General features: G+C 35.5%; 1 protein-coding gene across 6 annotated transcripts in view; it reads left to right on the top strand.

The window, feature by feature from the left end:
• Window positions 1-1,812: 1,812 nt before the first annotated feature.
• Spata7 (spermatogenesis associated 7) overlaps window positions 1,813-15,351 on the top strand; it is a 32,986-nt gene continuing 19,447 nt past the window's right edge. For 4 of the 6 annotated variants that reach the window (XM_026401509.2, XM_026401505.2, XM_026401486.2 and 1 more), the window contains exons 1-4: window positions 1,813-1,991; window positions 7,085-7,162; window positions 9,624-9,719; window positions 12,425-12,472. In XM_026401509.2, the coding sequence (XP_026257294.2) occupies window positions 1,973-1,991; window positions 7,085-7,162; window positions 9,624-9,719; window positions 12,425-12,472 (241 nt within the window). In that variant the 5' untranslated portion in view covers window positions 1,813-1,972. Of the gene's footprint in view, window positions 1,992-7,084; window positions 7,163-9,623; window positions 9,720-12,424; window positions 12,473-15,351 lie in introns of those variants that run through there. The other 2 variants (XM_026401494.2, XM_026401502.2) reach the window with 2 other exon arrangements.

The raw sequence follows: 15,351 nt of genomic DNA, 5'->3' as shown, positions 1-15,351 counted from the left end.
TCCCCAAATCTACTTTTTTAAGAGGAGCTGGCATCACTTTCACGTGAATCGAGTCATTGTTTTGCCTTTCCCAAGGGTATTTGCCCTTTAAGCTTTGGCTCTAATTCAATTTAATAGATGCTTACTGGAGACCTATTAAATGCAAGACATTTTTTAGCCACTAATAGTGGAATAAAAGCCTTCATGATTTTAGGAAGGATTATTTCACATAATCATGAGCAGAAAGGAAAGTTTTGGCTTTTCTGGGAAACATATGATTCTCCATCCCTATATCTTTCCAAATGTTGTGACCACAGAGCCATATCAATACTTCCACATTCCTCAAATTTTGAATCTATTTTTCTCCCTACTTCACATCTTAGGGAACCATGGGTTCAGATGTGGCTATAACTTGGTTTCTGGTTTATTTCTCTTTTCTTTTTTTAGGGCTCCTGACTTAATGCTTTACATCTGACTTCCCTGATACTCAGCTCTTCTGAGATAGGTGTCTTAGAGAAAGTTAACATTAGTTTGAATACCTCCTTTTATATGTCACCACTATACACATCGATACTTATAACCACAAAGTTAGTAGCAGCATTTACATTTTAGAAAAGAGGAAACTGAGACACAGAGAGATTTAGAATCTAATTCAAGATCAAACTTGCAAGGGCAGGAAACACGAATTCTAAAGATATGACTCCAAAGCCAGTACTCTTTCCATGATAGTAATGTTTTTCAACCTTGCTCCCCAGGCGACACTTGGCAATGTCTATAGACATTTTTTGTTGTACTGCCAGGGTTTGAACAGGGGTGCTTAGACACCCCAGCCTGTTTTTTTTTTTGTTGTTGTTGTTGTTTGTTTGTTTTGTTTTGTTTTGTTTTTGTTTTTTTGAAACTGTGTTTCTCTAAGTTGGTCAGGGCCTCACAAGTTGCTTTGAACTTGCAATCCTTCTGCCTCAGCATCCAGAGCCACTGGGAATACAGGAGACTCTAGAGACATTTTGAATGACCTGGAGAGGAATGAGTATTGACCTCTAGTGAATAGAGGCCAAGGGACACTGCTAAACATCTTACACTGCACAAGGACTGTCCGCCCCATCCGCCCCCACCCCTGCGAAGAATTATACATCCAGCCCAAAATTTCCATAGACACAGCTGTTGAGAACATACATGACAGAAGCCTCTCCGCCCAATTCTCATTTTATTTCCAAAGGTTCTCAGGTAACTACTTCAAAATTAAACAGACAGATTTTAGAACACCCAGAATAAATCAACACCTTATTCACATTCCAGTTCTCTTCCATTATTCTGGAAAATGGATTGAGACCTTAAAGGAAGGTAGGGACTGGAAACAAGAAGCTCAATAAGCAAAATTCGAACTGATGATTGAAGTTAAGAATTAAGATGCAAATATGTAGATGTTTTTCACTCCCAAGCCTTTCACTAATCCAAAAATTCACGGACTGCTTTGAAATTTAATTATTTGGAACTGGTTAAAAGTTACCCTAACCTCAAGTAACATTTGTGTTTGACTTTTTTCTGGGACCCAGGGGATGTGGATGCCAGATGAGAGCACCTCCTCTCCCAGCTCTTCTGGCTGTGCCAAAGCCTGCCAGGTGCTGGTGACTTGATTCCTTAGAGGAGTTCTCACTGTGGATGACTGACAGGATCCCAAAGTAACAGACTGGCTGGCGGCGCTTTTCCCGCGCTCCCGCCCTCCCTCCATCCCTCCATCGGCAAAAGCCCCGCCCTAGCCCAGGGACCCCCCGCGGGGGCGGGGCTGCTGGGGCGCACGGCCTCTACGCGGTGACGTCACAATCCCGACGCTGTGGAACCAGCCCCTAGCAACCCGCCTGCCTACGGTCACCCGGAGGCTGCAGCCCCCACCGGCTGGTGGTTTTCACTCCTGCCCTGCCCTGGGCGGGTGCGGCCGGGGGGAAGGGCCAAGGGGACCCTGGGTGTCCCCACGACGGCTGCAAGAGGACTAAGCATGGATGGCAGCCAGAGAGGTAAAGGGCAGCCTCGGGTCTGGGCTGCGCGGGTCCAGGCCGCACCCCGGGGAGCTCTGGGTCCCCCCGCCCCCCCCGTTCCCTCCCTCGCTCCCCCCCCCCCAGCTTAGGCGCGTGTTGTCCCGAGCCCAGAGGCTCACAGCTCCGCTTCCTGGCTGTGCTTTTGTCGCCTTGACACCAGGGCCTGCCATTCCTGAGCTGGAGGTGGTGCAGCCCCAGGAGCTCTGAGACAGAAATCCTCATGGGCCCCCAAATCAAGCTCCCCTCTGCTCTGTTCGTTCTTGGAAGTAGAGGTCAAATACCCATGCCTTAGAGCTCCTGACCATTAATGCAGATAGTGCATAATGTTCTGGGACATTATGAGTACACAGTACCTATGAAATCTCCCATTCAGTCACTGACTTGTGTCTCCCCCCCCAAACTACTGACTAACCCAGAGCTCCTCTAATGTGAATAGGAATCTCCTAGGAGTCATATTAAAATATAGATTATAGTTCATCAAGTCCCATGGGTGGAGGGGGACGGAGGAGGGGAAGCTGTGATGTTGTATTTCTAAAAAGCTACCAGGAGATGCAGATGTTGCTGTTCCCGGAATACAGTTTTAGTAACACAAGACTAATCCATAATCACAACACACTCCTGACCTTGACTGGATATTCCGAGTTAAGCAGACATCATGGCGGAATGGTTGGAGCCCAACCATAACCATAAGGCTTTACAAATCTGCCCAATTCGATTTGCATCTTCTCACTTTCTAAGCAAGTCGCATTCTTTCCTCAAGCTAATGAGGCAACTTTCATATACTCTCTCCTTCTCAGTTCAGTGTTCTTATCTATTTAAAAGAATACCTTTCAATTATGCTGCTGGCTAATTCCTGACTTTGAATGTGAATATATCTTTATTATGTAATCATTGATCAAAATAAGAACTATGCGGAATGTAGAAGGTGTTGATTCGCAAATTGGATATTCTGGCACTATAATAACCCAAGTTTTAGAAAAGGCAAACCAAAATGCTTTTATGGTCTTCAGAAATTTTACAACATAAACTTAACGTTAAACTTGCTGTGTAGCAAGAACTGTCTCATTCCCTACTTAACAAGTTTTTTTTTTTCGTGCATTGAATGAGATAAGTAGGGAATTACAAACATGTAAAAGGATTTATGACTTAATTAGCTTCATTCTTAGGATATTGCATAATATGAAATACTATCAAACATTTGTAATTGATTTTGCATTTTTAAAATAGATATAATATTCAACAAATACTGTAATAATTCTTGTACACCATAGATTATTACTTATAAGCAATCATAAATTTAACCAAAGCTTGAACGCTTAATTTTAGTTGAAAATAAATTTCTTAGATTTCATTAGATTACTTTTAGTTATTTCAGAGCATAATAAATTAATACTCCTAAAGAAAAATTATCTTTTGACAATTTCATACAGTACATCACATTACAGACATCCTTTTGTAGGGTAAACCTTCTGAATGGTGGTATAGATGCCTGAAACACAGTAGCTCTAATTTATGATCTTTGCTATTAACTAAGTAAATAATCTTCAGCCATTCACTTTATTTGACAGTTTAGTTATTTGTAAAATGTGGCAGGTGGTGGTGGGGTGGAATAGATAATCTGAAAGTGTTGTTTCCCACTTCTTTGAGAAAAAGGGAAGAAAAGATTGAGAATATCAAACTGTACCTACTCTGTCATCAGTGACCTTTGGGGAAGGAAGAAGAGACAAGCTATTAGTATAGATAACAAAGTGGCTTTAAAAAAAAAGCTTTTATATATATATATATATAAAATATATATATTATATATATATATATTTTTTTAATATGTTGGTCCTACAGAGATACTTACCAATGACTGATAGATTCCCAAACCTCCAGTATTCCTGGGAAACCCTGCTACATGAAACACCATCTTTTCAGTGGAGTTCCTTCCAGCTATCTGATAAAATTTAATTGTATAGGAAATCAAACTGCTATCCCAGGCAGAAGAATTTCATTATCCTGACAATAAGTTCAATTTCATGGACAGGTTTTTAGTCCTAATATATTTAGAAGATGGTGTTCTTTTTTCCTGCATTTGGTTTGAAAGTACTTTTCCATGCCCTTTGAATCATTCTGGGTCCATTTAAGGTCTAGATACCATATAATGATGTAGGCAAAGAAAGTTTAAAGAATTGTTAAACTATCAAAAAGGTGTAACTCTAAGATGTAAGAAAACTATGTAAGCTGAGGGACAGTACTCAAGGAAGGTCAGATTTGCAAGGGAACTTCCTTCCAAAGACTGGGGGTTCCATTTCATTGGAGAAGTTGAATCTGTGCACATGCCCAGCGCTCTGATGCTGAGGAGTTCCATCAGAGGTCTCACTCTTTGGGAAACAGACTTTGTTGACTTGTTTAACCAAGTCACTAAACAAACAGGAAGACAACAAGAAAAACAAGCCCAGGAGAGGATCCCATATCTAGAGTTGCTACAGTGTTACCTAAAATGTTCACTTAACAATTAAAAAAAAAACAAAAAAACACTACTCAAATAAAGAAACAGGATAATATGACACATGTACAGGCAGAAAAGCTTGTGAGAGGTCCCAGATGAATTGTCAAATTTTTCCTTTCAATTCTGACAATTTTAAAATGACATTTACCTGTAAGAATATTAGAAACCAATGAGTATATGCCTTGGTGTACGTTGGAAGGTAAATGGATAACATGTCCTTAAAGTACATCTAAGTTCCATTGTTATCAGCATTTTGTGCTAAAGAGATGCCAAATTGGTACCTGGGAGTAAATTGTAACTACCTTGTTCACAGCTACCATCCATAGGGAAAAGTGGGTGGAGAGGGCATTTATTCCATCCCATGCAGTATCTCCAGGTGCCAGCTTTCCTTTTGTTCCAACCTCTCTGAATATAACTTTTTCCCCCTTTTCTGTCACTTCGAGTAAAACATGCATACATTTGAATGGAATTTGGAGATAATAAATTACATACAGCTGAGGTATCCTCTCAGTCTGTTTCAGATGCGATAAAGTATTTTAGAGAATGGCTCAAGTAGTGAGCAATTTATATTGTTATAGTGTTGCCTGTTGTGGTAGTTCATGCCTGTAATCCCAGCAGTTTGGGAGGCTGAGGCGGGAAGATCACAAATTCAAAGCCAGCCTCAGCAACTTAACAAGACCCTAATCATATGGTGCAAGATGCCCACCCACAGTACAGGAATTGGATTACATCCTACACTGGACATAGCAAGCCCAGTGAAAAAAAGCATCTTTTCTAATAGTTCCAGTAAAAGTCCCAGGATTGTATCTCTGACTGGACATGGGTCATGTATTCATTGCTGATTCGTCAACACAGCTAATCGGTTTTGGGTTCCATATTCAACCCTGACCAATAGAATCAGCTTTGTTTGAACCAGCTGGGCTAAGATTAGAGGAAGACAGGTTCCCCAAAGGGAAGTGGAGGTGATTCTCAGGTAAAGAGGTGTTGAATTCTGGACAGGCAGAAAGTGGAGCATTCTTTTTCCTCTGGAGAAAAAGGTTTAGCTTTCAGGCCTCCTTCTTTCCTGGTAGATATTATGTTAATTTCATGACTGTCTTTATTACCAATTCAGATGGTATCACCTCAACTGCTACTGTTCTAAATAAGTTATTTTTTTTTTTCTTTTTGTCTTTTGGTCTGTGATGTAGAAGGGACTTTTTGGAATGTTCTATTGTTTTTCTATTTGTCTGTCCTAGTAAGTGTTCCTCTCTGGATCTGGATTTTAGTTCTTCTGCCTCAGTAATTCTTTCAGGATCCTTATTTCTTCTAGAATTTGTATGTGTCCTCCCCACTCCTTTATAGCTTTTAATGCCCATATGATAGCAAGCTAACCATGTTACCTTCCTAAAACGTCTCTGTGTTGGGAAGAGTGTATTTATATTTTGCATGTTAATTACATTTGACCCTGTAACTCAGCTTTTTTTTTTTTTTTTTGAACATTACTATTAAAAGTGTATTCACTTTTTGGAGAAAGAAATTACTTTGTGATGAAGCCTATATATAATTTTTCAATGTCCCACGTATACCTAAAGATCAGACTCTGCCTTTAAAGGAGATATTAGGTTTTCCATTACTAGAATTGCTTTTTTTTTTTTTTAAAGAGAGAGAGAGAAAGAATTTTTTAATATTTATTTTTTTAGTTTTCGGTGGACACAACATCTTTATTTTGTTTTTATGTGGTGTTGAGGATCAAACCCAGTGCCCCGCGCATGTCAGGTGAGGGTGCTACCGCTTGAGCCACATCCCCAGCCCTAGAATTGCTTTTAAATATAGGATGGTACAGTGGCACGTGCCTGTAGTCCCAGCTCCTCAGGAGGCTAAGGCAGAGCGGATTGCTTGAGTTGTTCTAGACAACGCAATAAATACCCATTTGGAACAACAACAAAAAACCCTGATAATTACAGTGTGTTTATATAGAATTCAAGCAAGTAAGTGGGTTGGACATAGATGAACCTTAAAATATCTTTTAGTTATCAAGTTCTGATTCTGATTTTTATGTATACTTATTTTAGACATATCAATGTATTATTTAATTTCTAATTTACTCAGATGCTTTGTTAAGAGGATTATTCTTAAAATTATTTTTAAATACAGATAGCTGTGATTAATTAAAATAGTTAATACACTTCTGTCATATATACCTAACTATAATTAATTAATTAATTTTAAAAATAGTTAATATAGATGTATAAACTCAAAATCTTAGCTGTTTTGTTTGAAAACAATTAAAAAGCTAATAAGATCAGTGGTGTACAAAATAAAATCAGTATAGATCAAGTAACAATTGATGTTTTTATCATTTTTCCCAAAGAAACTAAAATCTCAAACTTTGAAAATAGCTTATTCTCTTAAAAAAGAAAATTTTTAATCTATGACTGTAGAAATTTTCCTCTGTGATGTATTATTGATGGTTAGTAATATAATTGAATAAAATTTTAAATTACTTTAAAGATACATTTATTATTTTAAAAATATTCAGTATTGGTTTTTTATGAAAGTTGCGTTTCACTGATTCTAATTCATGTTTCTCTGTTAAAAGTCAGAGCAACCTCTGTCCTTCCCAGATATGGTCCACCACCATACCTATTTAAAGGTCACTTGAGCACCAAAAGTAACGGTAAGTGAGGTCCTCAAATGGGTAGCTTTGCTAGATGACTGTTTCCTGTATTTACAAAGTATATGACTTGGTGAGACAATTACTTCATTTAATGGGTATTTGGACTTCAATACTACTAATTATAATTAAATGCTATAGGAATTCTTCAGAGAATTTAGGGTTTCTGATTTCAGACTATTAACGTGTTCTATATGCGGACTTGGCTGCCTCCCACTTCCTGCCACAGCTAGCCCTGTCTGCTTCTGCGTGCAGACTATCCTGGTTAAACAGGATGAGTATCACAGTCAAGACATAAGCTCTAAAAAGGAAAAGCTGTGCAGAGAAAAGGAGCACTGGAGTACACATTTTATGTCCTTAGCAAATGTTTTTCCAACTGGATTTCTAGGTCCTGTGATGTTTATATATTTTTAAAGCCTTCAAAGTAAATTTTTAATATCAACTTAAAAATATATTTTTATAATTATATTTCAAAAGTTGTAAGCTTGGAACTTTAGCAAAATAATTGAAGCCCTTTTTAATTTCATTATTACATGAAAAATCTTTGATACTGTTATATCCAAATGTGAAGGAAAGATCACATTTTCAATTACTTCACTTATTTCTTTATTTATTTAAGTACTGGGGATTGAACCCAGGGCACTCCTAACACTGAGCTACATCCCTAACCCTTTAACATTTTAGCAGAATCTTGCAAAGTTGATGAAGCTGGACTCAAATTTTCAAAACTCCTGTTTCAGCCTCCCGAATATTTCTTTGTATTAGAGTGTATATATAAAGACATGGAGAGACTGCACACTAGAATTATAAGCTTTGAAAAATAAGTCTTAAATAAAAATTTGACACTAGATTTAAAATATACATACATAGGAAAGCAGAACAAATGATAAATGTAAAGTTTGTTAACTTTTTTTTAAGAATGTAGACCTGGTATAGGTATAGTCATTTAAGTGTGTTGTGCCTTGGTTCACATCCAATCATTGCATTTTTTAGTCAACAGTTGACCTAAGATCTAACTACATACCTGTGCCTGTTTCGACTTCTATTAAATAGTGATAATAATGATTAGATAAGTGTTTGTAAAAAGCTTAGACCAATGCATAGCAATGGCGCACAACCAAGAAATGTTTGCCATAGAACCTCATAGTCATTGTACATGCTTGTATGACACATAGCATTTCCCTGAAGAATTGATTTCAAAGGTTAGCAGCATATATGTCTGGTGGGGGAGGAGACTAGATTCAGTGTAGAAAAAGTCATTTATGTTTCCATCTTTACATGGTGTTTTAGCTGTTGAATGTTTTTCAACCATATGCATGTATTCTCAAAAACTTTTTAATGTTTAAAAAGGTTATGCCTACAATTATACTATATTTTTGTATGTAAACTCTTAACAGTTTCTAAATTTTCCTTTAAACAGTTTAGATGAGGGTAAAGCAGTTTAATGTCATGGAGTTTTTATGTGATCGTACTCTCTTAATTTAGACCTGATATTTTAAAAAGACTGCAGTAAAGAGATTCGTAAATCGTATTTTCAGGTGTAAATAGACTTTGACTCTCAGAATGGAATCTTTAGGTTTGGTGTTTGGAATTTAATTTCCCAAACTCCATGGATTGCTCTTTTTTTTTTTTTTTTTGGTACTGGGCATTGAATCGGGTGCTGAACTCCACTGAAACACATCCCCAGCCCTTTTTTGTATTTTATTTGAGACAGGGTCTCACCCAGTTGCTTATGGCCTCACCAACTTGCTGAGGCTGGCTTTGAACTTGTGATCCTCCTGCCTCAGTTTCCTCAGCCACTAGGATTATAGGCATGTGCCACCACACCCTGAAGATTGCTCAGTTATTAACATGATACATAGTCAAGCAAGTGGCTAAGGATTTTTAGTTAAAAGATTGAAAGATATCGGGATTGGGGTTGTAGAGCACTTGACTAGCACATGTGAGGCCCTGGGTTCGATCCTTAGCACCACATAAAAATAAATAAATGAAATAAAGATATTGTGTCCAACTACAAAGAACAAAAAGAAAGATTAAATGATATCAAAAAGAAATAATTTTGTAGATATAGTTATAGATTATATTCTAGAATCTCTTCCCCCACCCTCATACCTGAAAAACTTACTCTTGGAAACGTTTGGACCCAAGTGGTCCATAACTAATAAGTGTTACTGATACTATGATGGGCTGGGGTTGTGGCCCAGTGGTAAAGCGATTGCCTAGCACGTGTGAGGCCCTGGGTTCAATCCTCAGCACCACGTATAAATAAATGAATAAAATAAAGGTCCATCAATGTCTAAAACAATTTTTAAAAAATGTTACCAGAATGAGATAAAGGTCTGGGGTCAATTGAATTTCAGAATGTTTTATAAGAATGAGCTTAATAATCAGTAATTTGTTTATCTTGTGATGATTATTATATTGATTTTAAATATATAATGATTAAATATGTTTTAATTTTTAGCCTTTTGCACTGACTCCTCTTCTCTCAGATTAAGTACTCTCCAGCTGGTCAAGAATCACATGGCTGTTCACTATAATAAAATCCTTTCAGCCAAAGGTAAAAATGTACAAATGTGAACTTTCTTTGCCCAATTTCAACCCCCAACTTCATTTCTCATCATTATATATCTGTAGTAGAAATTAATACATTATTTATAAGACAATTGGTGTTATATACTGAGATGCAGTATTCACTATATAGGTGGCAAATTCAGAATGTCAGTTTTGGTAATTATATTTGATATCTATCTAATGCCTAGGTTATTTCATTTTATCTTTTATCTATAATATTATTACATTAATATTATTTTGTTATTAGATGTTGCTGTTAATAGAAGTTTATAATCTGTTTTTTTTGTTTCTTTGTTTTAATCTACTAAGGAAGTTGTACAAAGAAAATGCTAACGACTGTTTTTCTTTTGGACTTTTTTTGTTGCCAGCTTTCATAAGAGATAAATTGTATCTAATAAAATTCATTAATTATAAGTATACATTTAAATATTTTGAAAAATATATAATTTGAATTACCATTTCCACAATTACAGTATAAAATGGGAATAATTCAGTATAGCTTGCAGGCCATATCCTTCTACTACTTGTTTTTATACGGCTCATGAACTAAAAATGATGTTTTTATTTTTTAGTGGTTGCACAAAATAATAATAACAGTATTTTGTGGTATGTGAAAATAATATGAAATTCAGATTTAATTGTCCATAAATATAGTCGTGTTAATTCTTGTGCATATTGTCTATGGCAACTTTCGTGCTAAAAGGCAGAGTTGACTGGTTATAACAGACTGTATCTCCCTACAAGATGTAAAGCATTAACTCTTTGCCCTTTGCAGAAAAGGTTTGCTGATTTCTAATGGGGAACATTTCTATCACCCCAAAAAGTTCCCCAAGGGGCAGTGGCTGTGGCTTAGCAGTAGCACACTTGCCTAGCATATGTGAGACACTGGGTTCGATTCTCAGCACCACATAAAAATAAATAAAATAAAGGTATTGTGTCCAATTACAACTAAAAAAATATTTTTTAAAAAAAGAATGAAAAGAATGAAGCTGTTATAATCATTCACATAGAGTCTGAACATGTTTCTATTTCACTTGGGTAAATTTATTTATGAGGAGAAAAACTGTGATGTCATATGATAAGTGTATATGTAACATTTTAAGAAACTGCCAGATTCTTTTTCCATTACTTGTACATTATCACCAACATTTGGTCTTGACAGTCCTTTCTGAGCAATTCTGGTGGATATGTGGTAGTATCTCTTCATAGTTTTAGTTTGCAAAATTTCCCTGATACCTAATGATTTTGACAACTTTTCTTATTCTTATTTGCCATCTTTTTATCTTCTTTGGTGAAATGATATGTTCAAACTTTTGCCCATTTTAAAAAATAAGTTTTTTGTCTGAGATTTAATTTGTTAAACGTAGGTTCTAAATCAAATACATGTTTAACAATGTTTTTTTCCTAGTCTGTGACTTGTCTTTTAATTTTCTTTCTTGTTTTCTTTCCAAGCCTGAGGATCAAACTCAGGGCCTCACACATGCTAGGCAGGCACTAGTCCTCATTTTTTTTTTTTTATTCTGGAATAATTTTAGAGTTACAGGAAAATTCAAAAATAATATAGCCAATTGCCATATGCTCTTCCCCCAGCTTCTCCCGATGTTAAAATCTTAAAAACCAGGAAATTAATATTGATAATATACTATTAACTGCAGACCTTTTTAAATTTCCCAGTTTTGTTTTTGTATTTTACTATGTAAGCTTTTTAATTTTCCTATTTAAAGGACTGAAGTTTTGGGCTGGGGATATAGCTCAGTTGGTAGAGTTCCTGCCTTGCATGCACAAAGCTCCAGCACCACAATAAATAAATAAATAAATAAGAACAAAAGTTTTAAAATATTTATTCTTATTTTATGATTATACTTTTAAATGGTTAAAAAAATCAAACAAATAATGTTTAGTGGCATTAAAGTCATGTGTGATTAAATTCAATTTTCAGATTTTTTTATAGTTTGTTTTTAATATCTTGCTTAAGACACGTCTGCCTAAGCTTAGATTATTAAGGTTTCCTAAATTTGTTTTCTTCTAGAAATTTTATGTTTAGCTCTTCCACTTAAATTCATAGTCCATTTTGAGTTAGTTTTTTTTTATATGGGGATATAAAGGTCATTCTTTTGCCTCTTCATATCCATTTGTTGAAAAGGTTATCCTTTCTATTGAATCCTAAATACTTTTTGAAAGTCACTTAACCATATATGTGGGTCTATTTCTGGACTTCGGATCTTTTAATCTATATGTCCATCTTTATGGTCATACAACACTGCCTTTTTTTACCATTGAATTACAGTAAGTCTTAGAATCAGATAGTATAAATCCTCTATTTTTACATTTTCTTTTAAGCTTATTTTAGGACTGCCATTTTAAGTATGTTGTAGTACATGATACAATGATATAGATATGTTATTAGGTCAGCAATGCTCTGAACGTTTCTTTTTCAGTCTTTGTTTTGAATAGTTTATATTGCTATGTTTTTAAGTTCACTAATATTTCTTTGGCAGTATCTAATTATCTGTTAATCCCAACTGGTATATTTTTAATAAAAGACATTTTATTTTTCATCTCTAGAAATACAATAAAAATCAAAACAAGGAACTGCAAGTGTGGGGATTTTTTTGTGATTTCCACAGTTGATATTCGTTGCCATTTATCAATATTAAGAATATCATTAAGCAATGAATTTTTGTTTTTCAGCTGCAGTAGACTGCTCAATTCCAATAAGTGTGACTACCAGCATCAAATGTAAGTAATTTTTTGACATATTGCCTCTTAAAAAGATTGTGATAAAATACACACAGCTTAAAATTTGACATAACCATGTTTAAGGGTTCAGGTCAGTTAGTATATTTACATTTTGATAGAACTAATACCATCATTTATCTCCAGAACTCTTCATCTTGCAAAACTGAAATTTTTATACCCATTAAATAATAACTCGACCTCGTAAGGCCCTGGAAACCACCATTCCCTTTTCTGTCACTATGAATTGTTCTTCACTGTCTACTTTGTAACTCTATGAATTGCACTATTCTAATTTTCTCAAATAAGTGGTATCCTGCAGCATTTTTTTTTTGCAACTGGCTTATTTCATTTAGCATAATATTCCCAAGATTCATTCATGTTGCAGTGTGTCAGAATCTCCTTTTTTTTTTTTTTAAAGGCTGAATAAAATTCCATTGTTAGCAGGTACTACATTTTATTTATGTCTTCATCGGTTGATGAACACTCAAGTTGCTTCCACCTTTCAGCTGTTGTGAATAATGCTGTTGTGAACAGGCTATGAACATTATGAATAGTGCTTCTATGTAAACAAGAGAAACAAACATCTCTTTGAGATCCTGCTTTCAAATATTTGAGGGAATATCCCCTCCCCGACGAGAAGTAGAATTGTTAGATCACGTGGTAATTCCATTTGTGATTTTTTTTTAAGAACTAACCTCCTGTTTTCTATAACTGCTGCGTCGTTTTACAGTCCACCAATTTTGCACAGGAGTTGCAATCTCTCCATATCCTCCCCAACATTAGTTTTTCTGTTGTTTCATAGTAGCCATTTTAGAGGGTGTTGACATATTGCCTTTGAGAAAGCCTTTCTAACTTTTAAAAATTTACCTGTAAATAAAAGAAATCTATATTGTATTTCTAAGTTTAGGAATTGGGAATTAAGCCCATATTTTGCCACTAAATTACTATATGACTTTGGATGAGTTATTTAACTTCTTTGGATTTTATTTTTCCTACATATACATTTGGATGGTACTAAAAGGTTTACCAAAGTTCTAGAATTATATTATTTTCATTGCCCGTGGCTTGTTAAGATTACTAGATGATTTGTTATAAATACTATAACTTTGTGACACTTTTCTCCAGATAAATATTGGCTATGATTTATATCCTCATAGCCTAAGTGATAAGCATGATAGTGATATGTACTTTAAAAGTCATTGATTTTTATGTGGTGCTGAGGATCGAACCCAGGGCCTAGTGCATACTAGGTGAGCCTTCTACCCTTGAGCCACAACCCCAGCCCTATAGAAATCTTTACTAAGGAAATAATCAAACAAAAATATGAAATTCATATTTAAAGATCTGAAGGTTGACATTTGAGGCCTTTGTTTCAAGTCAAGTTGGAAAATGTGTACTAAAAATAAACAGAGGCTAGGGCGTAGCTCTGTGGTTGAGTGCTTGCCTAGTATGTGCTAGGTTTATATCTATGTTCTTTTGTGAGTTTGATCCCCAGAAAAGTAGATCATAGATATATCACAGCCTGTGATTATCTTACTAGTAATCACAGAAAAACTAAAGTATTATAAATTTTAAGCTTAGTATTTTCCTAAGTTAATTATTTAACTTTTTGTATAGTTTGAGAGAGGATTTCTATGTTAAAAAATACTAGCCCAAAGAGGCCCATTCTCAATGGTAAATGAATGAATAAGGCATAGATAAGAATAAGAACAAAGATTAGAAAATGCCCTTTGAGTGCAATTTAGGAAAGATTACAAACAGTAGAACTGGTTAGATCCATCTTTTCTTGTGTATCTTCTTAGGAATAGGTAGGACTTAAGGTGAGCTACTAGACACCAGCTGTCATTCAGTGAACACAGTTTCTTGTCAGGCTTTATGCTTGGCACTTTATTTATTTATTTATTTATTTATTTTTCACCTTGGTGTGGTGCTGGGAATGAAACCCAGGGCTTTACTCTTGCTAGGCAAGTGCTCTGCCACTGAGCCACTTCCCCAACCCCGAAGTTTGCTTTCATCCCTTGTGTTTGCAACAGACCCTAGTGGTGTAGATACTCATATCGGAAGGAATCTTGGAAGTCAAATAGTTTTTATAGGAGGGGAAAAGTCATTTTAGACAAGAAGAGAGACCTTTATGTACACATTAAAAAAATTTATTTTAGTTGTAGATGGACACAATACTTTTATTTTATTTATTTATGTGGTGCTGAGGATCGAACCTAGTGCCCCATGCATGCAAGGCAAGCATGCTACCACTGAGCCACAATCCCAGTCCTTAAATATATATTTTTAAAGATCAATTTGGCCACAGCACACAAGTTATGGGCAAGTCATTTTGCCTTGAACCTTACTTTTTTATAAAATAAAAGGTAATGAGATCATCTTTAAGGACTCTTCCAGATTTTTTTTTATGAATTAAATTCTTTTAGTTGTAGTGTGACATAATACTTTATTTTATTTTTTCTTTTTTTATTAGCTACACATAACAGTACAATGATCTTGACAATTCATACATTTGAATCAAATGGGGTATAATTTTCATTTTTCTGATTGTACAGGTTGCAGAATCACATTTGTCATACAGTCACCTATATACATACAGCAATCATAATGTCTATTTTATTCTGCTGCCCTTCCTATCCCCCCTTCCCCTCCCCTCCCATCCCTTCTCTCTACCCAACCTAATGTGACACACTTTTTTTTTCTTCTCACAATATCATACATGTATTCTGTATAACGATGAGGGTCTCCTTCCATCTTCCGTGCAACTCCCCTTCTCCCTTCTTTTTCCCTCCCACCTCTCTTCCCTATTTAGTGGTAATCTTCTTCTCATGCTCTTCCTCCCTATCCCATTTTGAGTCAACCCCCTTATATTCTTATAA

This window comes from Urocitellus parryii, chromosome 6 (assembly GCF_045843805.1).
Source record: "Urocitellus parryii isolate mUroPar1 chromosome 6, mUroPar1.hap1, whole genome shotgun sequence".
Taxonomy (NCBI): Eukaryota; Metazoa; Chordata; class Mammalia; order Rodentia; family Sciuridae; genus Urocitellus; species Urocitellus parryii.
The sequence above is the reverse complement of the archived record's forward strand: the minus strand, read 5'-3'. Positions and strand labels throughout refer to the sequence as shown.